Consider the following 25,579-nt stretch of genomic DNA (forward strand, 5'->3'; position numbering starts at 1 on the left):
TTACCGCTTTTACTAAGCTCTTGGGAAACTGAGTGCAACTACATTTCCGAGTGCAAATCCACTTGCAAAGAGCAGTCTATTTACCTTTAATAAATGCACCCCACAGAGTGAAATCCTCTGTTCTGTCAATCTGCCAGTATGAAAACCCACACTAAGCATTTCGGGTTCCAGTGTCAATTAGCTGCTTCTGCTTACAGTAGGTGTCATAGACTTGATCTTTAAACAGAACTTAATTATGCAGTGCGCCAAGCACATGTCTATCCACTGGTTATGTATCAATGGGGGTTTCCTTTTAACTCTTCTGTAAATTATGTGAATTTGATTTGAAGCTCACAAAATACCTACTGGTGGCATGTAAGAAAGGGGTTAAGAAACTGTGTACACACATTTGAATATGTTTCATTACTGATTATTTTTCGCTGCCCTGGTACTAGTGAATTACAGGTACAGATAATCAGTAATGGTGCGACACATGTAAATAAAGACTTTTACACTGACCGCCTGCAGGAGGAACAACTTGGTCCAGCAACTTCATACTTGTCTTTTTCCAAATTTTCTTGATGACAGCCCTTAGCTCCTCATTAGCCTGTTCTAGATTACCTGGACAAGAAAAAAAAAATGATATGCAGAGACACAAGTGAGAATTATGCCCACATACTCTATGGTATAAATGTGATTTTAATATGCAATTCGGTCACTTTCCCTGGAAGCCTTCAGCCTTTTTTAATAGTGTGCATTAGTCGGCCATACAGAATCATGGCTTTATCTACTTCCTGATCTCACTAAAAGAGGAAATCTTTTTACTTGCCAATCTTTCAAAGTTCTTGATCCAAGGCAAGTCAGAGAGTTAGTTCATTTAAGCAAGGGGGATTACATTCTGCAATTAGTTGTATAACCATTAGGCTAATTGGCTTGGGTTCCATCCAAACCCAGAAGACAGCTGTCAGAGCCGGGGTTCCCCCTTACCCCCCACAACAAGAGGTAAGGATGCTTGTAACATCCCCAACCTTTATATTATATATATATATATATATATATATATATATATATATATATATATACATACATATATATATATATATATATATATATATATATATATATATACATATACATATATATATATATATATATATTTATATATATATATATATATATATATATATATAGAAAGGTAGCACCCTCCTAGATAGGTGCTAGGTTAAAAGCATTGTTATGCTCCGTCTGCTTATCAGGGAGCCTGATCTGTTAGTTATGCCTGTTACATGTGTCCATGTGTGAGTCACTTGGTCTAATGGAGTGTCCCTACTGTATCCAATAGGGGAGCCTGTTGGACAGTGGAGGAAACCTGGCCAGTGGCAAACAGGCTTTTGTGGCAGTCCCAGTGGGAGGGCACCACTGCAGAGCCTCCTGGGATTGACCATAAAAGCTGAGGGCACATGTGACAGGGCTTCTTTGGTGGGAAGCAAAGTACCAGGAGGAAGGTGACGGTTGTCTCTCCTCCTGCTGTCTGAGGAAGGTGGTCACTGGCAGTTGGCCTAGTGAGCCAGGTGTGGAGCTGAGCCTGAAGGATCTTGTAAAGCTGACGGTGGAGCTGCTGGCAGAGTCATCTGGGAAAACAGTGTCTGTGAGTACCAGGGGGATTGCCAAGGGATCTGCCCAGGAAGGGGGGCCACTCCAAAGAAGTCAGAGGAGAGAAGCTCAGCTCACACAGTTAGCAAAAGTAAAGGGGGTGCCAAGTATAACCCTGAAGAGTAGAGGGTAAAGGGGGTACCAAGCGGGGCCCTGAAGAGTAATTCACAATACAGTTTGCTTATCAAGTCCTTCACTACAGTCGTAAGGTGAAGCAGCGGCCTTGCCGCACTCAACATAGCTAGAAGTCCTCAAGTTGTGCATAGTTCATCCAGTTGGAGTATCTCACTCATCCCTTCTCCTATCCCAAGTTCTAAAATAAAAACAACAAAAACCAAATCCCCTGGACTGTTTCCTGACTGAGCCAAACAATTAAAGCACTAAGAATTGATAAGTTGTTGCTATGGGTAACCCAGGGGAATCTGCTTCAAGCAGCTCCCCAGGGAGTAGTGCTACATATATATATATATATATATATATATACTGTATATACCAGGCTGAGATGTGAGAAACTGGCCATTCTAAAAACAGGGGTTGAGTATTAATGAATAAATGCTACCCAAATACATTACAATCTGACTATATAACCTCTGTGAACTTCCCTTACATCTACCTAACCTTTGTGGTATAAGGGTCAACCTAAACAATTTGTATGCAGCTATGCATGTATTGGTGCAGCTAAAAGAGTTTGTAAAATGATATTGTACTGTGTATAGTCAGCAGGTGATTTTAAGAAAGCACAGACAAACATATCCTAGACAATGACATTTTATAATCTCAACAATGAATGAAAACCTAAAATTCTAAAGTTTAATTTCATCAGACCTTATATTTGTCATTAAGGTGACTGTGAAAGCAGCCTAAGTTGTTGAGGACCCCATCTTCTGATAACTGTCTTGGTTATTAAATCTGCTGCCAATTAATATCCAATCAGTCACTAATTTAGTATTTCACACATGTCAAGTAATATGTGGCTAGAAAACAAAATTACCCAAAACGTTAGTCTATGGCTAGGTATGTGCACAAAAACCTTTATTCTTCTGCTGCAAAATTAAAAAAAAAAATTCCACTACTATAAAGTAAAAAAAGGAACTAAAAGGATCAATACTGCAGCATGTCACAATTGTTCTGCTGGACAGGACAAAATGATAAACATATTTTGAATGTCCATGTGGAAGACACAGCAAGATGTTTAACCCTCTGACCTTCTAGGGCAGGGGTCGGGAAGCTTTTTGGCTGAGAGAACCATGAACACCACATATTTTCAAATGTAATTCGGTGAGAGCCATACACTATATTTCAGGGGTCGGGAACCTTTATTTAATATTCATATTCATGGGCCGCAGCTATACAGTGAGTAGATGGAGCCATGTGAAAGTGCCTGGAGTCCGGTCGGGAAGAGAGCAGAGCAGGCAGGTATGCAATGAGGCTGGAGTGGTGGAGCGCCTGCAGGCCTGCGAGTGATGGAGGTGAGTATAGGCCCTGAGAAAATGGCGGCCGGCCGCTGAAGGCCTCAGAAGTGGATGTGAGAGGCAGCTCCCGCGGGTCCCCGGGTGTCAGAGGGGAAGGAGATCGTGTCTGTCGGGGCACAGGGAGCGGATGGCAGGTCTCCTTACCGGGTGGTGATTGCCAAGGCCCTCAGATGCACAGCACACGAGGCGGCGGCGGTACCGCGAGTAGGCCGCGGGGTCCGTAGCGCAGCAATCCGGTCACCCAAGACGAACTGAGGGTAGCGGTGGGTAGATCACAAAGTGTACCGTCGATGGGTGCAGAAATCTCCTTGGCACCGGGCACAGCTACGCGGATGGCACTGGATTGAGTGGTAGACGCTGCGGACCTCTGGGACTACACGTCCAGCGCGGCTCACGTCCGGACATGCCCCCCTTTGTTAAAGATTTGTCTGCGAGCCAGATGCAGCCATCAAAAGAGCCACGTCTGGCTCGCGAGCCATAGGTTCCCTACCCCTGTTCTAGGGGAAAAGGGACTAAAATATATTAAAAGCTGAAGTAAAAGCCTATTGTGTGCACCCAAATCCTTCCCAAGATCCTCCACTGCCAAAATGATACAGTTCCTTGTTTCTGTATTTGTAAAATGTTTTTAACTTATTAAAATAAAGTATTGGTTTGTAATTACATACCCTCTGTTTTGATTTTCAGGGCTGTTCTAACCAAAGCGAACAATGTAGCATTAAACATTACTGTCCCATCGCTGTTCAGGGGCATATTCATGGCTACCAGTCTCTGGTGAAGGAAAACAAGTCAACATCTGAATATCCTTAATTCATTTCGAATTAAACAAATAGATCCAAACTTTCAATCTTTTAATTCTTCTATGCATGCATGAATCTAGTTGGCTGTTATGAGACAGTAGCGTTGGTCTCAATCTCATTTAGTTTTTCCATTCGAAATATTAATACATGTGCCTTTTTTGCTTTTTTTCATTTGTGACTAAACTACATTGATACATTATCACAAAAGTGCATTGTAAATAAACTGACTGTTATAATACCAGCTCATACCCCATGCAAAAACTGTTGAATGCCAGAGACAGTACAATGTAATGCCCAATGTAATGGGAGTTGTTGTTCAGAGGCCATACATGGATTGAAATTCAGTTCAGCAGGAACTGGCTACATTTTTCCTGTTTTTTGATCAGGAAAGTAGAAGAGTTGAACCGGATGGAAGACCTAGTTTTGACATCCCCGCAGAAATCAGAGACTTGCACGAAAGCCTGGTCCTTATAAAACAGGTTTAATTATTCAGAGGAAGGAAGGGCTCTCATAGATGTAGTTCCCACTGGTTGATCAAGTCTGTGTATAATGTTCCCCATTTCTGACTGGCTCTGTAAAATACCCCTATCTACCCTACCCCTACCCCTCCCCCCCACACCTTTTTTTCTCCTTCTTCCTCTGCTCTTTTGTTTGTAACTATGTAAAATCTGGCGGTTTTCTGAATCATGAGAGCCTCCCCCAGGGGCTGTTGCACTTTCACATCCCTGACCAACACCTTCTCTTGATCTCTCAGGTTTTTGTGCCCTCTCCGGTCTCACTCTCTATTTTCTCAGTTGTAACAGGGGTAACTTTTTGATTGTCCTATTGATATGTTTTTGTAATTTTGATGGACAGATTTTGTCCAATTTACGTTTCTTTTTGGTATGTGCCTTTTGTTTTGATGCTTTGTTTCCATAGTATATGCTATGTATGTTCCAATAGAAATTGCCTTTCTCTTCTAAATAAAATATTTGAAAAAAAAAAAATCAACATTTTCTATGTATGGGCACCCTGACTGTACAGATCTATCCATAAACTTCTGTACAATCACCATGGCAAAATTTTTTGTTGCTGGCTATAGCCAGCAACTCTGAATATTGTGTTCTCACGGTTGGGAAGGCTCCCTACCATGAAACACAATAGCGCAGCGAGAGTGTTTCCCTTATCCACCTCAAATGTGTGGCTGGGGGAATCAGCACTTTTTATTTTGCGTTTAGCCCATTTGTTGGAAATAAAAAAAAATTACAATGTATGGCCTTAGACATGCCATACAGAGACAGACTCCCACTGTAAGACTGCCGGTAAGACTTCTACCTGTTCTCTCTAAGGACCCTTGAAATCAATACAATCTTCCTTCGAACTCGGCTTACATGTAGATGTGGTGTTTGAAAAGTGAAACCTTTTCTTCAAAGATCCTGGAAGATCTGGTTAGGATAACAAGCACTATCTGTACTTTTTATCCATAGGTAGGCTACATTCAGACGGGTGATTAGCACACCCTGCAATTTCCAGTGGTAGGAATCTGTCAATTCCTGTGTCTGAAAAGCCAGTGTGTGCAAATAGCAACAGTGGCTATTTGAGAGTGTTTTCACAGCCAGAAACTACCTGCAGTATTCGTGGTCGGATTTTTTTTGTTGCGTTCACTGCAGTCAATATGACAGGCTGATGATGGCCGCAGCTATTAATGATTGTTTGTAAAGCAAGCGATTATCTGCAGTGATCGTGGTTGAATGCATTTCATGTGAATCCAGTCAAACTAACTGCAGTTATTTGCACATGCCTGTTATTCCAGAGGCAGGAAGTTGCCAATTCCTGCTGCTACAAATCGCTTTGTGCTAATTACCCATCTGAAGCTATATCCTTCATTAACTGATTCTCAAGCTATTAGATCATCTTGTAACTATATGACTAGCTTTTGTTTGCAATTTACCACTAGCAGGTTATATATTTTCAATGATGTTGTAGGGAGGTAGGGTGTGGAAGTATATGGTCACCTAGATCACTTTGATTATGTTTGCAATATAAAGCTGGTTGAAAGTGATGTGAAACTGTTGGAAAATTAGCTTTGTGTATGGCAAGCGTAATACTGACTCACAAGAGAGTCAGTGATTTTCTAGCCATGACTCTCAACCAAGGGAACGCAGAGATGTATTATTTTTATCCAACAAAATGAGGGGCAACATTGGTGTATACTGCATGTATGTGTACTTTTTCTTACCTTACATGCAACTCTGTGTGGACATAATTTTCCAAAACCCAAAGGAGGCTGAATACGACGGAGCAATGTGACCACATCCAGGTGTTTTATCCTTCCCCTAGATTAGACAATAAGAGTTAATAATATATGCATGACATATATGAAGTGCAAAGTGAGTCATACTCTGAAAGGACCTCATTTATCCAGTACATGTAATGCTAATTCACATCTGTTATCAAGCAAGCTGTCACTTATGTAGCACCCTCCTAGGTAGGTGCTTGAGAGAGAGTATAGTTGTGGATCTTTTCTGATTACCAGAAAGATTGCCAGGTAAATCTATTATCGTTCTCTGGCTACCAGAGAGCAGGATCTGCTAGTGAGGTCTGCTCATGGTGCTTAGGTGCAGCTCAGTTTGTCTAAAGTGTTTCACACTGGACCAATAGGGATGCATATTGAACAGCGGGAGGAAACCTGACAAATGAGTGCACAGGCATTTAGTACAGCCCTGGTGATTGGCAGAGGAAAGTTCATTGGTGCATGCTGGGATACTGTATAAATACCAAGAGTACATGTGCTCGGGGTCTTTCAGCTGCAGAGTAGGGTCATGTAGAAGTTGCCATACGGCCTCAGGTGGTCGACCTGAGGGCCTGAGAGTTAGAGAGGAACTGAATCCAGAAATCCTGCAGAGCTTACTGGAAGGGAGACACTGGAAAGGATCTGATTCTGCATACAGTGAGTACAGATCTGTGTCATAGGGCCTGTCCTGAGAGGACCACCCCTTCATCTAGAAGAGTCAGGGGACGGGTGTCAGTAAAGGGGATGCTAGAGAGTGTCCTGAAGATTATGTAGTGCATCAAGTCTGTTGCTGGAGAGAGAGCAAGAAGACTTAACCCCTTTCATACAAGTGGCAGTATGGTTAAAGCAGCGTTTCTGCTTCCACAAGTAACCTGGTGAGGCCAAGTGAGAATTGTCCTCATCAACTGTAAATAGTTCAAGTTGGAGTACCCACAATTCCCTTCTCCCATCCAAGTTCAACAATAAATACCAAAAACCAAAAGCCCTGGACTGTTTATTGAGTAACGAGCCATTGGGAGTAAGAATGTATATGTGAACTGTCCCTAAGTGACTGTCTGCTGGTAATCAGAGGAAGCCCCAGAAGTCATCACACAGCAAGCCCTACGAGAACAGTGCTACACTTAATAAAGGGAACATGTTTTAGAGGACCTGGCATAAGGCTATATTAAAAAACACAAAAACAAAAACACTACGTTCTCTATTGCCATTACAGCCTCTGAAGTTGATAACATAACAAATCACATGATCAGCTGACCAGAAGTATGAGATGCCTTATTGGCTCCTCATTCTATATGGGACTTTGTAAATAATACAATGAGGTGGGTAGAGTCAGGGGCTTTGAACTAGAACATGCAATGTAACATGGGTAATGATGTTACATATTTTAGTTACTTTAAAAAGCAGAGCAAGCAACATAAATGATACTCTTAAAATATATTTTTCACGCATTGTCCATTTTAAAGTAAATCTGTATCAAACAATATAAAAATTAAATCACTATTAGGGCTGTCCAGCAGGAACGAATACCTGCTCCTATCCTAAAAATGCCACCTGCCACGCAGAAATCCCTTTAAAATAAAAGCTTTAGGAAAGTTTTTTTTAAATTCCAATAGGGTTTGCCATACCTAACTTCCTGTCTTGACCACCAAGTGGTAGTGCTTAGGACTGGTGACTGGCCATTTAGGCACCCTTACAGAAGGCTGGGGAGTGTAACTCATACAGCATACCCAAAAGGATTTTGGACAGCATATTAACATAATCAGCAGATAACGAGCGGAGATTGGAGCAGTTAATTTATGATGCATGCTTCAGAGCACAGAATGTCTTAATCTGCATTTTATAATCTTAAACAGGATTGCATTGAATAAATGAGGACTAAAATGTTAATTTATTTATACCTGCATGCAGACTTCCCATAGCTAACCATTGTTTTTCCTATATAGAAAATGTAATCCAATAAATGCACTGCAGACATGCATTAGAAAGCAGGTCAATGCAAATACCTCTTATATAGACCTAAAGCAGTGGTTCTCAACTCCTGTCTGCAGGACACACTAATGGGCCATACACACTATACAATTGTCTTTAGATTTTTTCCTTTAGATTTACCAAAACCATGTAATATGAAGTCAAACCTAAACACTTTCAATTTGTATGCAACCAGGCAGGCCATTGCACTACATAGTAAAGGTAAATCTAAAGGAAATCCAACAACAAAAGTTGTATAGTGTGTATGCAGCTTATCAGGCCAGGTTTGCGAGATATCTGAAATACATCACAGGTGATATAATTTGCAGCTCAATGATTGCAGCATTCTAGTCTGCATCTCTCCAAGGTAATACTTAAAACTCTGGCCTGTTAGTGGGTCCTGAGGACAGGAGCTGAGAACCACTGCTCTAAAGGGTCTTGTGTTTTATGGTAAACTACATAAAATGTACATATACAGTAGAAATGAATCACCCTCTTTAAAATGATCACATTTTGTTGCTTTGCAGCCTGAAATGAGGACAGACCCAGTTTTTGTTTTATCCAGCTGTATTTTACTGTGCAACTTATAAATAAATAAATGCAACTTATAAAATAAATATATTATATATTATAAATGTGCAACTTATAAAATAAATAAATGATATAACTCTAACATGTCAGAAAAAAAAAAAAAAGTTCAAACACAGATTCACTGAAGTGGGAAAAATGATCACCCCCTTGTGTCAGTATTTTGTTGAACCACCTTTTGCTTTAAAGCGGAGCTCCACCCAAAAGGGGAAGTTCTGCTTTCCCCGCTCCCTGTTCCCTGCTCCTCTTGAACAATTGGCACTTTGAGGAGCGGAGGGGGGGAGCAGGTACCCAATTTTGACAGGTACCTGCTTCCCACTTCCGTAATGAGCGCTGCTGCATTCAGAAACTAAAGTTCTCCTCCCTCCCCCCTGCAGTCTTCTGGGACACTAACAAGTCCCAAGAATGCATCCACCATTCACTATGCACAGCATGACTCGTGAATGCGCAGTGGGCACCAGGCGGTTAAGCCGCACGCTGTCACAGCCAGGTGCCCATAGTGAAGATGTTGGTGCAGGGGGCTGAAGACAGCGGGTGAGACCGACTGGGGTGAGCACACCGCTGGATCGTGGGACAGGTGAGTGGCTGGTTTTTAAAAGTCAGCAGCTACAGTTTTTTCAGCTGCTGACTTTTATTTTTTCCACAGGTGACTGGAACTTTGCTTTAATTACAGCCTTTAGTCTCCTGGGATATGTCTCTACTAACTTTGCACATCTAGACTTTGCAACATTTGCCCATTCTTCTTTGCAGAACTGCTCAAGTTCAGTTAAACTTGATGGTGACAGTTTGTGGACTGCAGTCTTCAGGTCATTCCACAGATTTTCAATGGGGTTTAAGTCTGGAATGTGACTACGCCATGCAAGGACATTCACCTTTTTCTCTTTCAACCACTGTGTGGTCATATTTGCTGTGTGCTTTTGGTCATTGTCATATATTTGAAGGTAAACCTTCTTCCAATTGACAGCTTTCTGGCAGAGGGCAGAAGATTGTTCCCAAGAATTTGACAGTATTTTGCCCCATCCATTTTTCCTTCTATCCTGACAAGTGCTCCAGTCCCAAGAATTTGTGATATTGTTGTCACATGCACACAATGATCACTCTTTGTCATGAATTCCTGCAACTGCTTCAGAGTTGCTGTAGACCTCTTGGTAGCCTCTCTGACCAGTTTCCTCCTGGCTCTTTCATCCAGTTTGGAGTGACGACCTGATCCAGGGAGGGTCTGTGTTGTACCAAATACCATCCACTTCTTAATAATAGACTTCACTGTGCTTCTAGGCCAGTGATGGTGAACCTTGGCACCCCAGATGTTTTGAAACTATATTTCCCATGATGCTCAACTGCACTGCAGGGGGCATGAGTTCCAAAACATCTGGGGTACCAAGGTTCACCACTAGGCATTGATAAAGCTTTTTTTTTTTTGTATCAGTCTCCTGACTTGTACCTGTCCACAACTTTATACCGGAGAGCTTTTACCAGGGCATTGCCACCCATAGTTCATTGTTTGCTTTAGTTGCACTACCAGGGAACAAAATGCTCCAGGAAAGCTCTTTAATCAAAATGACCACACGTGATCACAGTTGAAAGTCAAATGGCTTTGTGGTCCTTTTTAAACTGATTGTTTTTGAATTTTTTTTATATTTTTTTTCTGACATATTGGTGTTATATCTTTCACTTGGATGTTATAAGTTGCTGGATAAAACAGAAACTGTGTCTGTCTTCCTTTCAGGCTGCAAAGAAACAAAATGTGATTATTTTAAAGGGGGTAATTCTTTTTTTTTACCCGCTGTAACACAACAGACAATGTAGAATAAAACTGACTTGGCCTCTGGGTCGTATTCAGACCAAATCCTTTTAAATTCATCCAGATGATGAGGACCCAAAATGGACCAATCACGTGTCAAGTAGTCAAAGTTGTCCATGATGACAGCCACAAACAAATTTATAATCTACAAATAAACAAAAACAATTAGTAAATGGATACCCAGGTTTTTCACGGTGCAATGCAAGCAAAAAGGTTTCTGTCATCAGTTGATGTTGCTAAAGTGGACTAAAGTAAATCTTTTTTATTTTATCCTTCCCCTATTTACATAATTTCCTTCTCCTTTAAAATTTCATTTTTGAAATAGATGTTTTTACTTCCTTGCTGGTTTCTTGCCTAAGTGAGAGTAACATAGCCCTTTCTCCACCTGCAGCCTCCTGGAATATGCGTCACACATCACAGAAGGATGCAGAATTACAAGTGCTAAAATTCTGCATGATTTAGTGCCTGCATAGAGTACACTATGGCAACCAGTAAAGAACATTATAGGCAGCTAGGTCTTATTCTGTACATACTCAAGATCTAGCACTGTGTCACCAAGGGGTTGGCTGTGAAAACCAAGAACTGACAGCAGGTCTCAAATCCAATATGGCAATGCAAAATCTAAAGAACACTGGCAAAATTGCAGCAGCGAGGAAGACATCATTGGACTCCAAAGACTTGGCAGTACGTATTTTTATTTTTCATATGGTAATCTTTATTGTGTTTGATTTGAATTTCAATCTAGGTGGGAGGACTTCATTAAAGGAGATGTATAGACCAAGATGGAAAAGGACCTCTTTTGGCTGTACATCTCCTATGGATAACCGGAGTGCAGTTCGTCCTGCATTCCTGTAACCCGTCTTCAGAAGAGAGCGGGCTGAAGTCCGCTCTCTGCTGACATCACAGAAGTCAGTCCGGGCACCTCGTCATCACGACAATGGAAGTCGGGATCCGCCAGGTGCCTGGAACGACACCCAGCTCAGCCTCTCAGCGAGCAGCTGAGAGCCTGAGCTGGCCTTTCCCTGCCCATCCACAGCTCAGCACTCCAGTGAGCGAGGATGGGGCAGAGCTCCATCTCTGCTCAGGGAGCTGTGGGAACCGAGCGATCGGCGATGTAGAAGCGCCGTGGGACAGATGCAGTATTGGTCCAATGCTGCATCCACCTGGTAAGTATAATGGAAAAAAATGTAACGTCATACTTCTCTTTTTAGAAGGGACTCCATTAGTATTTTTTTAAAAATTTTGGTTAAGTTTGTACTGCTCTGTTGGGCGCTGTTGATAACTGTCACTAGCAGAGGTTTTACCCCGGCTTCATTTTATTGCTATCTCTGTTGGGGAAATTTCACTTCACATTTTGATTTGGAAACTATCATTAAAGGAAAAGGAAGGGGGAATCTACCCAACAGTGAAAAGGACAGCAATAAAAGCTTGGCAAAGATTCACATTTTTCATTTTGCATTATCCAAAACAAAAAAACAATGCTTTGAATGGAGTTTAATTTTATCATAAAAGTAACCAGTGAAAACTGCATGTTAAAACCATCATTAGATCTGGAAGTAAAGACAAACATTTCTGGGAAAACTTGAACTTTGCTCTAATCGGTCACACATCCTAGGTCTTATATACGTCAGATGGTTGTACTGACTAATCTTAGGTACAGGACACGTGGGCCAAGCTTAGGCTTTTTAAAATCAAGATTTGTATACAAGTTTGTTCCGACCTCTGGATCCACAATTATTTTGACACGCAGTGTTCAAGTTAGCTAGCAATCATATTTTTTGTAAACTTAAGCTGAGTTTGGATTGGCCAAGTCAGTGGGGTATACAATTATTGGATTGTAAATCATCCAATCGCAGTCAGAGCAGATCTGTCCTGTATTTATCAGAACATAGCCTGTGTATGCCAGTCCAAGTAAGGTAGTGTGTACTAAATGAGGGTGGTGGAAGGATGCAGCACTCTGGCCTATCTACCACAGTCATTGAAGTGGCCAGTATGACTATATTCTCACTTACCAGAAATGCACACAGCATGTAAAATGTGATGAAATAGACAATGGCAAAATTGCTCCCACAAGCGTACTCCCCTGATTGATCTGATTCATAGTCACAGAGCTTCCCCGGCAAACAAGCCAACATTATGTCCTGCCAGGCTTCACCAGTGGCACACCTTGTAATCATTACAAGAGAGATGGTAGAAATTAGTACTCACAAAAATTATATTGAAAATGTAAATAATACATAAATATACTATAAGACAGAAACACAAAATCAAATATCAGAGGCTTAAAGGGAACCTGTCAGCCATTGTAATATTGTTTAATTCTACCTTAGAGCAAACACCATGATGCTTACTATTCCCTTTGTTAGGTACGAAGGGTATTTTCTGTGCACCTCTTTTCAACTACCTAGTTTCAGCTAGAAAGAAAGGGGGAATGGTCTGACACTAGCCATTGTGTGCACCTCCATCCCTAATTCAAATGCAAAGAAAAGAGTGCCCAGATGGGACTTTAATTGAGGTGCATGCAATAGTCACTACTATGGAATAATGAATGTATTGATTTATTGTAAAAACATAACTGAATATGAACAAGTACCAACAAGTAACAGATGTCAAGATATTAATCCAAAACATGATCAACATGACAGGATTACAGAGCAACATACATATGAAGCAATAGACTTAGTATATAGCTTTAATTGAGTAAAAACATACAATAAAAGTATAATGGTTAATGCACAGGCCATTGAGCATCCGTGCAAGGCATATGTAGCAGTAATACATGAGTAGAATGTCTTGGATTAAAACTCAACAGAAAATCTTTTAGAAAACTCAACGCGTTTCATGGGTCTGTTGGCCCACTCATCAGGAGTAAATAATTATGTAAGCATGCGGCTAAATATGATTAGTGGAGGGAATGCTGTCATGTGGTAAAGGTACCATAAGTCTGACGTAGTTTCAGCTGTATTTTGAGCTTAGCCCAAGTACCTGTCCTTCCCTGTCCAGTGAGCCAATATAGGCACCATAGCAAAGTAAGCTCAAGATTTTAGGAAAGTGTAGAAGCCCTATAAATGAAAGCAAATTGCAAGCAGCTTGTGTGAATTTTACTATTAACATTTCCAAACTGCTGACAAATTTAAAAAAATGTGGTTTTACAAAAGGCAAGAAACCTGACACAAAGGTGTCTGCTACCTTAGTGATATGCTGCTCTGTGATTTGCTTCTGCACTTTCCCAAAAAATCTTGAGTAAATAAAGACTTGCGAATGCCAGTATTTGCATAGGGCTAGGACTAACCCCACCCTTCAAATGAGCTCAGACAGGTTCAGATACAAGTCTGAACCCACCTGAGCTATTCTGCCAGGAAGCTGTGAAAGCATACAGCCAATCATAGGTGGCGGAGGCATAGCCGCACCTAAACAAGGGGCATGTTTACATGCAGCTCCAAGGCAGAGAATGCCTTTAAGGCATATGACTGGCTGCATTGACAGCTCCTTGGGTGGATAGCTCAGGCAGGTTCAGACTCACGTCCAAACATGCCTGAGCTTATCAATGAGCTTATCAATGATGACCGATCATGCAGCCACTGAGCACTTCGTATCCAGCACTGCAATATCCAAAATTATTATTTTTTTTTTAAGTGCTTGAAACAACAGATCCTGGAGACTGGGCAGCAACTTTAGCAAGTATCTTTGTGTAGCTGCTGTTCACAGTTAGAATTAGCTTGCTTTTTTGTAAAATGACTACAGGTTTCCTTTAAAGTGCACACAGACATTGAGACTCATTGATTAAAAACTGTAATAAAAATGAAGTTGTTGCCCCATCAGTTAATTAGATCCTCTGTTTCAGACCAACAGCATGAAAGATAAACCTTCATTCTTTTATGTGTACAGTGGCTTATTGTGGACCTTGCATGAAAATGTAAAGTCAGTTTACCATGCTGCCACCCACCCCTCATGTACTAAAGATCAATGAAGGAAATAAAAAATAATTAAACACCGGAAGAAAAAGTAAAAATGATCACCTTCACCCTGGGCTCCAGCTGCTTCCCTTTATGTGCCAGTGATGTCAATGGGCCTCACTGCAGGATCCTTGGAAAGCTGAGAATCGTAAATTGGAACTAAAGTTCAACTCTGATACACTGTGAGCAGGTAGGCATTTTATTGCAGAAGAGACATGCATAGGAGCTGATTTACTAAAACTGGAGAGTGCAAAATCTGCATAGAAACCAATCAGCTTCCAGGTGATTTTTGTCAAAGCTTAATTGAACAAGCTGAAGTTAGAAGCTAATTGGCTACCATGCACAGCTGCACCAGATTTTGCACTCTCCAGTTTTAGTAAATCAACTCCAATGTTTCTTCTGCAAAAAAACATACCTATCTGCCTGAGCTGTGTATGTACAGCTCAGCTTACAGCAGACGGGCAGATCCAATAAAACATGCATATCTGCCTGCTCACAGCAATCCCTGGACTGTACCTGAGCTGTGTATGTGCAGCTCGGCTTACAGCAGCCAGGCTGATCCTTTGTGCCAGGAAGACTAACTCCTGCACATATGTAGGAGTGATGTCATCCTGCACCAGCCAATGAAGATGGACCAAACCCAGCACACAGGAGACGTTTCCGGCAACGGTGAGGGATCGTAGGCAAGGTGAGTATCCTCCCTTTAGTTCTGCTTTAAATCTCCCAAGAAGATGCTCCAGCACTATGCAGAAGCACATTCTCTGAGGATCTGGGATTCTCAAGTCTCAGAGCCTGCACTAATAATTAGCATTCTCACCAGAACATGTCTACGCATTGGAAAATGTTCCCTCTATTCCTGTTTGGTTACAACCTAAAATGTTGTCACCAGGACAAATACAGAGTGTGACTCATCTTAAAAAGAACATAGGCAGGAATACAAATCTCCAAGTGTTCAAGGTTTTTGAAGAAAACAATTGATTTATAGCAGAAAAAAAATCAGCTTTTCTGCTATAAATAAATGTTATCAATAAAAACCTTGGAACTCTTGGTCGTTTGTTTGACACTCTCATTGGATTGTATGTATATAGATTCTCAACTCTGGGTTCTTTCCCTGTTTCTAAGAGGAGTCCCCTGTGTTGTGGAGTGATGCTGAATGGGAACCTGTGTGCCCAGTGACAATTTCAGTGAACCCCATTTGTACTTGGGTTAGGAATACAAATCCGACAAAGTTCCTAAATAAAAAAAAATGTTTTAATTTTGGATACGCTTTAAATACAAGTTGAAGACGTCTGCACCTATATTTATATCCTGAACAAAATTCCCCTCGGGGTGGGACTTTGAAGGCACTAAGTACTAAATAATGTGAACATTATATGCTCACTGATACTAGAACCTGTCTGTCAGGCCTCAGTAGCCAAGAATCAGGCTAACTATTGCTTACTAACCATATCTACCTCACAGCCTTGTATATACATTGGGTGCTAATCTTATCCTTAGGCGAAGTGGCAGCTCTTCTGAGATCTTGTCTTTAAATGCTGACATGGCAATGCTGTATACACCAATGGAATCTATGTTCATGCCAACCCCACCCCTAAAGAAGGAGCTGTAAAAGCGCCGAAATGCATCGGATGTAGGATGTCAATCGTTTTTTTGCCTATTAACATTGGTGTAATATGTATATGTATTCCATGTGCAACCATGTCCATATAGTATTGGTGTTTTTATGCTAACTTAAATAAAACTAATTTTTATTCACATTATTTAGTACTTAATGCCTTCAGAGTCCCACCCCAAGGGGAATTTTGTTCATGGTTTATCTTTTAGGGAACTGGCACATTTAGGGAGGTATCTCACTGACTTTCTCTAACTATATTTATATCCTTTGCATTCCCCTTAAAATAAAAAAATCATCCGATGGGTCTTAAAATAGTAATTACCTGAATAACAGGAGCACGGCCTGTGGAAAGGTCTGGAAATTGTTGTTCCTGTTTATCTGGGTGTTATCCCTCATTGCAATTTTACCAAAAACCTGCATAACACAATTACAAATTATTCGTCTTTAATAAAACGTAGTACCTGGACGTTTAAAAGAAATAATTGGTGGCAAATAATAGCAATTACAAAAAGCATGTAAACGTTTAGAGACTTTATATTTCACTCTTCTGCAGTATCCATTCAATGAAAGGCTTAAAGTGTTAGATTATCTTTTCAGAAAAAAATAAAAAGGTGAACTAACACTGCTTTTTTTTTCAGCTGCCATGCAGTGCCACATGGTGGTAGGCAGCCTGGGCACTTCCAGCACTGAATGTATATACTGGCAAGGGGTGCTGGGACTTGCTGTAGGGTCTGTTGATGCTGCCTGCTAAGGGATTTGTTGTTGATGGAGGGGTATAATGTTGCTTTGGGGGAATCTATTGGTCTTGGTGGGCATCTTCTGGATGGGGGGGGGGGGTATTGTTGCTCGCTGCTGGAGGATCTATTGCTGCGTAGATTGATTGTTGATGGGGGGGGGTCTATTGTTGCTGGGAGTATCTACTGTTACTGGGGGGGGGGTGCTGCTGAATAGGGAAATTGGGAAGCCTATTGTTGCTGGCTGCAGGGGATCTATTATGCTGCCTTTCTTGTTAAGGGTTTACGTTGCTGGTGGGATCTACTTGTTTGGGAGGGTATTCTATTGTTGCTGGCTGCTGGGGGATTTATTGTTGTTGGTGAGGGATTTATTGTTGCTAGAGGGGTTTCCTGCTTGGGAAGCCTACTGTTGCTGGCTGCTGGAGGGCCTATTGATTCTGGCTGCTGGGGATCTTATGTTGCTGGTGGGGGTCTATTTTTGTTTGGGTGGATCTATTGTTGCTATGGGGGGGGTCTGCTGTTGCTGGGAGTATCTATAGTTGCTGGGGAGTCTATTGTTGCTGGCTGCAGGGGATCTATTAAACTTAAAGACTTAAAGATCTATTACGACTTTTGTTATCATTAGCAAATCCTATATAAATGACTAATCACCATGAAATGATACCTCATTCTGTATTCACTAAAAGGGATGGTACTGGGAGGTGGGCGGAGGACAGGGACAGGGGGTGCCCTGGGAGGTGGGTAGGGGGTGAAGACAAGAGGTAACTTGGAGGGGGGAGGGAGTGCCTGCACCTACTCTCTGAAAAAAAGGTATATATATATATATATATATATATATATATATATATATATATATATATTTTTTTTTTTTTTTTTTTTTTATTATTACACAAGTCTCTGTAAGAATGTAACATTTGACAGCAATACGAAGAGCCTTACCTGCATGCCAATTACAGCATAGATAAAAAACAGCATTGCTATAAGCAGGGCAACATATGGCAAAGCCTATGGAAAGATGAGAAATTAAAAAAAGTTAAAAGCATAACATCCTTTTATACAAAATTACATGAAACACAGAAAAGCCACAAAATAAAAAATTATCTAAACTTAATTCTATATCAGTGGAGGTCAGGTAATGGGGTAAATGCCCTTTGAGACTCTCTTGTGAGCAATGATGGGGAAATACCCTTTGAGACTCTCTTGTGAGCAATGATGGGGAAAGATTGTCTACTTCAATGAATAATCATAGAGGTTACTTCTGCCTTTCAGTATTTCTTACGATCCATTTTTATTGTACTGCAATGCACCACTCAACATTTCTGCCCCATGCTAAAAGTAATTGGCCCTCTAACTTAAAGGAAAATTAGATTTTTGACTTACCGTAAAATCCATTTCTCTGATGTTCATTGACGGACACAGCTCCTGATCTTCTTAACCATTGGGTTATACTGCCCCCACAGGAGGACACTAGTCAGAAAAAAAGTCTGGCTATGCCTATGGGCTGCTCCAAGAGGAAATTGCGATGCTGTAGCACCTTTCTCCTGCTCTCAGAGACAGGGCCCCCTATCCAATTTGTTCCACGGAACTCACACTTGGCTTTCCAATTGGCTATGGCCTCACTGTCCTATAACACTGGGGTTGTCTGAAGGCACGAAAATCAAAAAACAAAGGGCACACCGGCCTAGTGCATTATCCTCAATAATAGGCTTTATTAATTAAAGGAGTATATACTCACAAACAAATGTTTAAATCAGCACATCCAATCCAAACATCTGGAACAATCTGTGTCTGTAACCAATATCCTCAATAGATGATGGCTAAAGCATTTCGACGCTTAGCCCCTTCTTTAGAGCCAGCAGGCCATGTCTAGACCATTTATGTAGCAAATAGCCCATGCCCCCCTAGGGGTCTAGCCATGGCCTGCTGGCTCTGAAGAAGGGGCTAAGCTTCGAAGCGCGTTAGCCATCATCTTATTGAGGACATTGGTTACAGACACAGATTGTTCCAGATGTTCGGATTGGATGTGCTGTTTTAAACATTTGTTTGTGAGTATATAGACCTTTAATTAATAAAGCCTAAAGCCTATTATTGAGGATAATGTGCTAGGCTGGTGAGCCCTTTGTTTGTTTTTGATTTTACGGCTGTCTCAGGGGATATACTCCCTCTCTCTGCTATAGGTACTCAGTTTGGTTACAAACAGTGTCAGAAGAATTACAACTGCACAAAGGGTGTGTCCATCAATGATCATCAGAGAAATGGATTTTACGGTAAGTCAAAAACCCCATTTTCTCTTTCGTTCATTGACGGACACAGAAAGCAGTGTTAAACATGAGGGGTGGGAACAGCAAAAAAATTCCCAAGGCTAAACAGTAGCCAACCATGCAACAGGAGCTCAATCAAAATAACTGGAGCCCACTTGAAAAAAACAATACATCCTCAAAGAGGACCAGGTCCTCTAAACAGCAGCCTGCAAAATCTTGTAACCAAAAGAAGCATCTGCAGATGCCAACACATCCACTTTATAGAACTTTGTGAAAGTGTGCACCGACAACCTGGTGGCCGCCTTGCAAACCTGCATCACCGATGCCTGATAACGGAAGGCCCAGGAGGCACTGAACACCCGAGTAGAGTGCACCTTGACAGGTAAAGGAGGAATCTGACCCCTGATGGCATAGACCTGAATCACCATCTGTCTGATCCATCTGAAAATGGTCACAGAGGAAGTGGATAACCCTTTCCGAAGCCCATTCGTAAGCACAAATAGTGAGTCTGACTTCCTAAAAGACTCTGTAGCTGCCAAGAACACCCTAATTGCCCAAACCACATCCAAGGCATGCAAAGCAATTTCCTTAGGATGTTTTGGCCTGGGACACAGGAAGGGGCAACACATTATCTTCATTCAAATGGAAATCGGGGACAACCTTTGGGAGGAATGACAGACAGGGGTGAAGAAGCACCTTATCTCTGTGAATCACCAAGTAAGGTGAACGACAGGATAATGCCGCCAGTTCCAACACCCTGCGGCAGAGGTGATAGCCACCAAAAAAGCCACCTTCTGAGACAGCGTAAGCAAGGGAATCTCCCAAAGTTACTCAAAGAGAGGCTTCTGGAGGACCGAAAGTACCAAATTGAGGTCTCATGGCGGCAACGGAGACTGCACTGGAGAAACCAAATGTCAAACACCCTGAAGAAAGGTATGCACCAGGGAGTGTGTGGCCAAGGGTTGTTGGAAGAAGACCGCCAAAGCCACCATCTGGCCTTGATGGTACTCAAGGGCAATTTCTGTTCAACCCTCTCGTTGAAGGAAGGTCACTGAAAAGGAGCGAGGGTGAACTCCAAGAGACTCACACCACGCGATGTACATCTTCCAAGTACGATGGTAGATCTTCCAAGAAGTAGATTTACTAGATTTTAACAGCGTTGGAATCACAGATTCAGACTAACCCCTATCCTTCAGCACCTGGCTTTTAACAGCCAAGCAGTCAAAGCCAGCGACTGTAAAGCAGGATGGAAGATTGGCCCTTGAGATAGCAGATACTCTCTGAGAGGAAGCTTCCAAAGAACATCGGCGACCAGCCACACCAGATCAGTGCTAAAAGTCAATGGCGGGGCCATTAAGATGACCAGAATCCCTTCTGCCCCGATCCTGAGTAGAAATCTTGGCAGAAGCTTGAGAGGAGGAAAGGCGTAAATCAGACAATACTGACCCCACTGGGCCACCAGCGCATATGTGGCCTCCGCCAGAGGATCCCGTGAACGAGCCATGAACCTCTGCACCTTTCTGTTGAGCCGAGATGACAACAGATCCACCTCGGGGGTGCCCCACTGGAGACACAACTGATGAAACACCTCCAGATGAAGAGACTATTCAACGCCTGCCAACTGAGGTAATCCGCCTGCCAGTTTTCCACTCCGGGAATGTGTACGGCGAAAAGGGCTGGAATGAAACGTTCTGCCCACCTCAGAATACCGGCTACCTCCAGAGCCGCCAGGACACTTCTTTTGCCCCCTTGGTGATTGACATAAGCCACGGCAATGGCATTGTCTGATTGAATGCGCACTGCACATCCTTGGAGACGATCTGTTCAATGTTTCAGGCACAGTCTGATTGCTCGGAGCTCTAGGACATTGATCGGAAGTCAGAACTCTTCCAGGGTCCAGACCCCCTGAGCAGAATTCCTGTCAAGAATTCCTCCCCAACCAGACAGATTGGCATCTGTGGTGACCACCATCCAATACAAGGGGAGGAAGGGTTTGCCCTGTCGGCGCACCTGAGAATGAAGCCACCAGATTAGGGTCCCTTTTGTACCCCGGCTCAGCTGGATTTGGTTGTCCAGAGACTGCGGATTCTTCTCCCATTTGATCAGAATCTCCCTTTACAGGGACCTCCTATGGAACCGTGCAAATTGGACCGCCTCGAAGGTCGACACCATCAAGCCCAGCACCCGCATGCAAGTCCGGAGGGATGACCATCTGCTGGACAGCAAGAGTCGAATTGCAGCCTGCAGTTTCTGGAGTTTTTCCAGAGAAAGGAGTACTCTGGCTAAGGCCGAGTCCAGAGTCAGACCCAGATAGTCTAGCTTTGTGGAAGAAACCAAGGCAGAATCCAGCCGAACTCCTTCAGGGTCTGTATGGTGATCTGCAAGTTTTCCACCACCGTAGTAGGAGACTCTTCTCACAGAAGATCGTCCAAGTAGCCCAGGACCACGATCCCCCACTGACGTAACAATGTCAGCACCAGGGCCAACACATTTGTGAAGACCAGAGGAGCGGAGGCGAGACCAAAGAGTAACACCAGAAACTGATAATGCTCCTCTCTAGCGGTAAAGCAGAGGAAGCACTGGTAACCGACACATATTGGAATGTGAAGGTAGGCATCCTTGATGTCGGTGTAGGCAAGAAAATCTCCATTCTGAACTTCTGCACCAGCACAAAGCAGTTCAGCGCCTTGAGGTCCAGAATTGGACGCAACTTGCCTTCCTTCCTGGGGACTGTAAAGAGGTTTGAGTAAAACCCCTGAAAATGTTTTGAAGTCGGAACTGGATCAATCCCCCTTTCAAATAAAAGGTCTTGCACTGCCCCAAAGAGAGCCTGCAAGCGGACCAGGGACAGTCCGACGTTGGAAGGAAAGAGCCTTTCTGGAGGGTAAGAACAAAACTCGATCTTGTAGCTGGACTGTATGACCCCGTGGACCCACTAGTCTTGTACCAGGGAAATCCACAGGTCCATGTGAGGGCGCACCTTCATGCTGAAGGGGCCTTGTCCGCGGGTCTTGACTTGCCAGATCAAGTTCGCTTGAATCCTCCAGAGGAAGCCCTGAAGGGCTTGATCTCTTGTCAGTCCACCCTGAGGCACGCCGGGGGACTCTTCAACTGGAATCAGGGTTGCTTTGTTTTATCTGGAAACCAGAGGGTCCACCACCAGTGGAACAATCTACTGTTTAAGAAGGGCCTCCTCATAGGGTATCGTCTAACAAATAGCTTAGGGACCCCAAGGGGACGCTGTGGTTGTCCCCACTCTTTAGTGACAATTCTGTCAAAATAGGAGGGGAAGGGGTACACCTTTGCCGTTCTGGATGGCCAAAGGGAACCTGCGCCTCCGGGGGGGGGGCTCCCGAGGGGCTTCCACCACGGAAAACGCCACCCAAAAGGCTGCATGGACATGGCCACCACTGTTTACTATGACAAACCACCGCAAAATAACCGCCGGACTACACAAACATGGCTGCCGTCCACCAGATACTGCCCCCCGCACAGCTGTTTGTCCAGTCGCCGGCGCCACACCCCCCGCCCCCATAGCACCCTGCTTCCACCCCAGGAGGTGAATCAGACCACCCACACAGCCCCAGCATAAGTGGAGGGGGGTAGGATGGGGGGACAGATGAGGAGGGTGCCTGACAGGAAGGAGGGGAACCCGGGGGTTTGACCGTCCCATGGGGGTGCCTATGTCCACCCCAAAACCCTCCAGGGGGAGAGAGGGGACAGCTACTCACCATACTAGGAACCAGGTGGACACCACTCCTGACAGAACCCCTCGCCATCGAAATGGGAGGGGGGGCTGTCAGCCAGGAGGAAGCCTGCGGTGCAGGCCGAGACCCGGTCGGCAGTTAATTGTAGATCTCACAGGAAAAAAACCAGGAGAAAAAAATCTATCTAAAAAGAAAAAAAATGCCAAGGCCAGTGATCCCAGCAAGGAACCTAGGTCCTTACTCCTGAATAAGCAGAAAAAAAATTAGTACCTATAGCAGAGAGAGGGAGTATACGCCCTGGCACTGCCCATAGGCGTAGCCAGACTTTTTTTCTGCCAAGTGTCCTACTCATGTAGGGGGCAGTATAACCCAATTGTTAAGAAGATCAGGAGCTGTGTCTGTCAATGAATGAAAGAGAAATGCCTTTTTTTTTCATACACACATAGAAGAGACTGATATAATGTATATAATCTAATTGGTTCATGCAAATGTTTTCACAACGTTGTCGCTATGAGAATGTGTAAATATATATGTACATGAAAGCAGCCGTATTTGCTTATTACATATGCAAATCCTACTTCCTGATTTGCAGTGCTGCATAATGGTTGTGTTTTATTGTTCCTTCTTACACAGACCATAAAAGAGGACACTCTAACAGCACATAGATGGTGTTTTTAAACTATGGCAAGACAAAAATAGGGATAGGTTACAGACATATTTTATTTTTTTAATTATTATTTCATGCAGAGCAGTGATCACAGCTACTCAGAACATACCTGGAAAGACTTTATAAATGTCCACAGCAGCGTTCGAATGCCTTCACCCCTGCTTAGAAGTTTCACAAGTCGCATGACTCGGAAAAGTCGGAAGAACGTGATTGAGATACGAGCACTGTCTTCTGAGCTCTGAAAAGCATCATGCAAATCAAGGCGGGACAAGAGTAGGTGGGCAGACAGTACATGGGACAGAGCAAGTGGTGGCACACAGATATAATGTTGAGCAAGAGACAGACCATGTTGTTATGTTGTAAATCTGGGGTGGACAACCTCATCAGCTGCGCTGAACTACAAACCCATCTTTTTTTAGACTAGTTTGAATGGAATATAGTTCAGCAGCAAGCAGGTAAGATTGTCTAGCCTGTTTTTTTTTTTTTTTAATCTTAGCCTTTCCATTAGTTAAAGCGCAGCACTCTATTACTTAGTGTGCAAGGAGCCTGCCAAGTCGTGCCGGTTGTAGGCACTGAAGCTGCACATGCTCAGACAGACTTGGCTTCCAGCTGCATTCCAGGAACACGCACATGCATTTCTCAGCCTTGATTCTCACTGAGCTAAATGAAATAAGGGCCAGTGTACCCACTTCAAACTTTTTTTTTTTGCTAGACTCAATGATAAAACAGGGCAAGCTGGCAGGAAATGATACAGGATAAAGGCAAGTAGAGGTCAATCCACTCCGGGCACTACTTATCTTACCGGGTCCCCAGTGGGGCCTTGTTCTGTTGGCATAGGCTTTAAGAAATCAAGAATATTAGATATTAAAAAAATTTCCAGGAGGAACATGAAAAAGAACACTGGATATGGAGGCAGCAACATCTCATGAGCAGAACTTTCTACTGGGTTTGGACCATATGATTAAATGGTTGCTGTTGCGCCAAATTATATTTAAAAAAATATGCCATAAAAAAAAAGGTAATAACAAAGAAGGGACTAAAATAGGGTGTCCAATAATTTTTCTTTTCATAATGTTAGAAAACCAGTTCTCAGAATGAAAATGCCACTAATCTGATCGGCTTTTGTACTTTTACTGATTCTCTTATTTCCTTATGCTTGTGCAAGTAGTGATCCACTTTGCCCAACATACTGAAAACCCCCTGATTTGTTCTTGTTGCCATGAGGGAGCCATAATCCTATTGGTATACTACAGAATGCTGACTCCATATATACAAATGCTAACTAAAGCCAACCAAAGACATTTCGAATTTTGGCTGGTTCAGCAGGAACTGGCCGAGTTTCGAACCATGTATGGGCAAGCTAAATGTACCCAAATTGATTGATTGATCAACTTGGCTACATCCAGCCTGCTGTATTTAACATGCGATTATCACTAGCGACTGGTAAAGCCACTAGCAATAATCATTGTGTTCTCCCAGCGGGCATGGCTTCCCCCACCCCCCCTGCTGGGAGAACACAATAGCTCGGCAGGAGGGATTCCCCCATCAACACTCACAGTGGTTGCAGGATACAAATTCACTCAGTCTATGGCCAACCTAAACATTTGCTGGGTCAACGAATGCCACTTGACCAAATGCCTAGTTTCTTGGTTATGAGGGAACTAGGGCAGGATTTTCTCCATGATATGTAGGCGCCTTTTATTATTTCAGCCAAGCAATACTGTTAAATAAATCTTTATTCTAATGGCCATGGCAACCTGGCAAAGGCTTGCAGAGTAAATATCCATCTGTTTCCATACATTCCTCCCTTGTTGTCCAGATGATCAAGCAATCACTCTGTTAATAACAGAAACCGTACTAATTGCCCCTTATCAGTTACGAATCACAAATTTGGCCAGCAAGGGAGTTATGTATACTTAGAGATATGTATTTACTCTGCAAATCCTGTTGATGACAATTTGTCACTAGCAGCAGATTGCTAGTGTACTATAACCTAAATTGATATTAAACCCAAAACCAAAAATGTAATATATTGTAGCTTACCAATCTCATTAGATGTGGTGGCTGCATAAGGTTTTTTTTTTTTTTTTACGTATTTTTCCCTGTGTT

General features: G+C 42.7%; 1 protein-coding gene across 17 annotated transcripts in view; it reads right to left on the bottom strand.

Moving 5' to 3' along the window:
• Positions 1-25,579, bottom strand: part of CACNA1D (calcium voltage-gated channel subunit alpha1 D) — a 537,366-nt gene that overhangs the window by 50,229 nt on the left and 461,558 nt on the right. For 9 of the 17 annotated variants that reach the window (XM_082266513.1, XM_082266517.1, XM_082266516.1 and 6 more), the window contains 8 exons: positions 23,580-23,708; positions 17,775-17,840; positions 16,424-16,515; positions 12,543-12,696; positions 10,548-10,675; positions 6,120-6,216; positions 3,770-3,872; positions 499-600 (listed from right to left, as the gene is read on the bottom strand). In XM_082266513.1, the coding sequence (XP_082122639.1) occupies positions 499-600; positions 3,770-3,872; positions 6,120-6,216; positions 10,548-10,675; positions 12,543-12,696; positions 16,424-16,515; positions 17,775-17,840; positions 23,580-23,708 (871 nt within the window). Of the gene's footprint in view, positions 1-498; positions 601-3,769; positions 3,873-6,119; positions 6,217-10,547; positions 10,676-12,542; positions 12,697-16,423; positions 16,516-17,774; positions 17,841-23,579; positions 23,709-24,272; positions 24,309-25,579 lie in introns of all 17 variants that reach the window. The other 8 variants (XR_014225629.1, XM_082266515.1, XM_082266519.1 and 5 more) reach the window with 1 other exon arrangement.

The sequence above is a fragment of the Pelophylax lessonae genome (assembly GCF_965119305.1).
Source record: "Pelophylax lessonae genome assembly, chromosome: 8".
NCBI classification, from domain to species: Eukaryota; Metazoa; Chordata; class Amphibia; order Anura; family Ranidae; genus Pelophylax; species Pelophylax lessonae.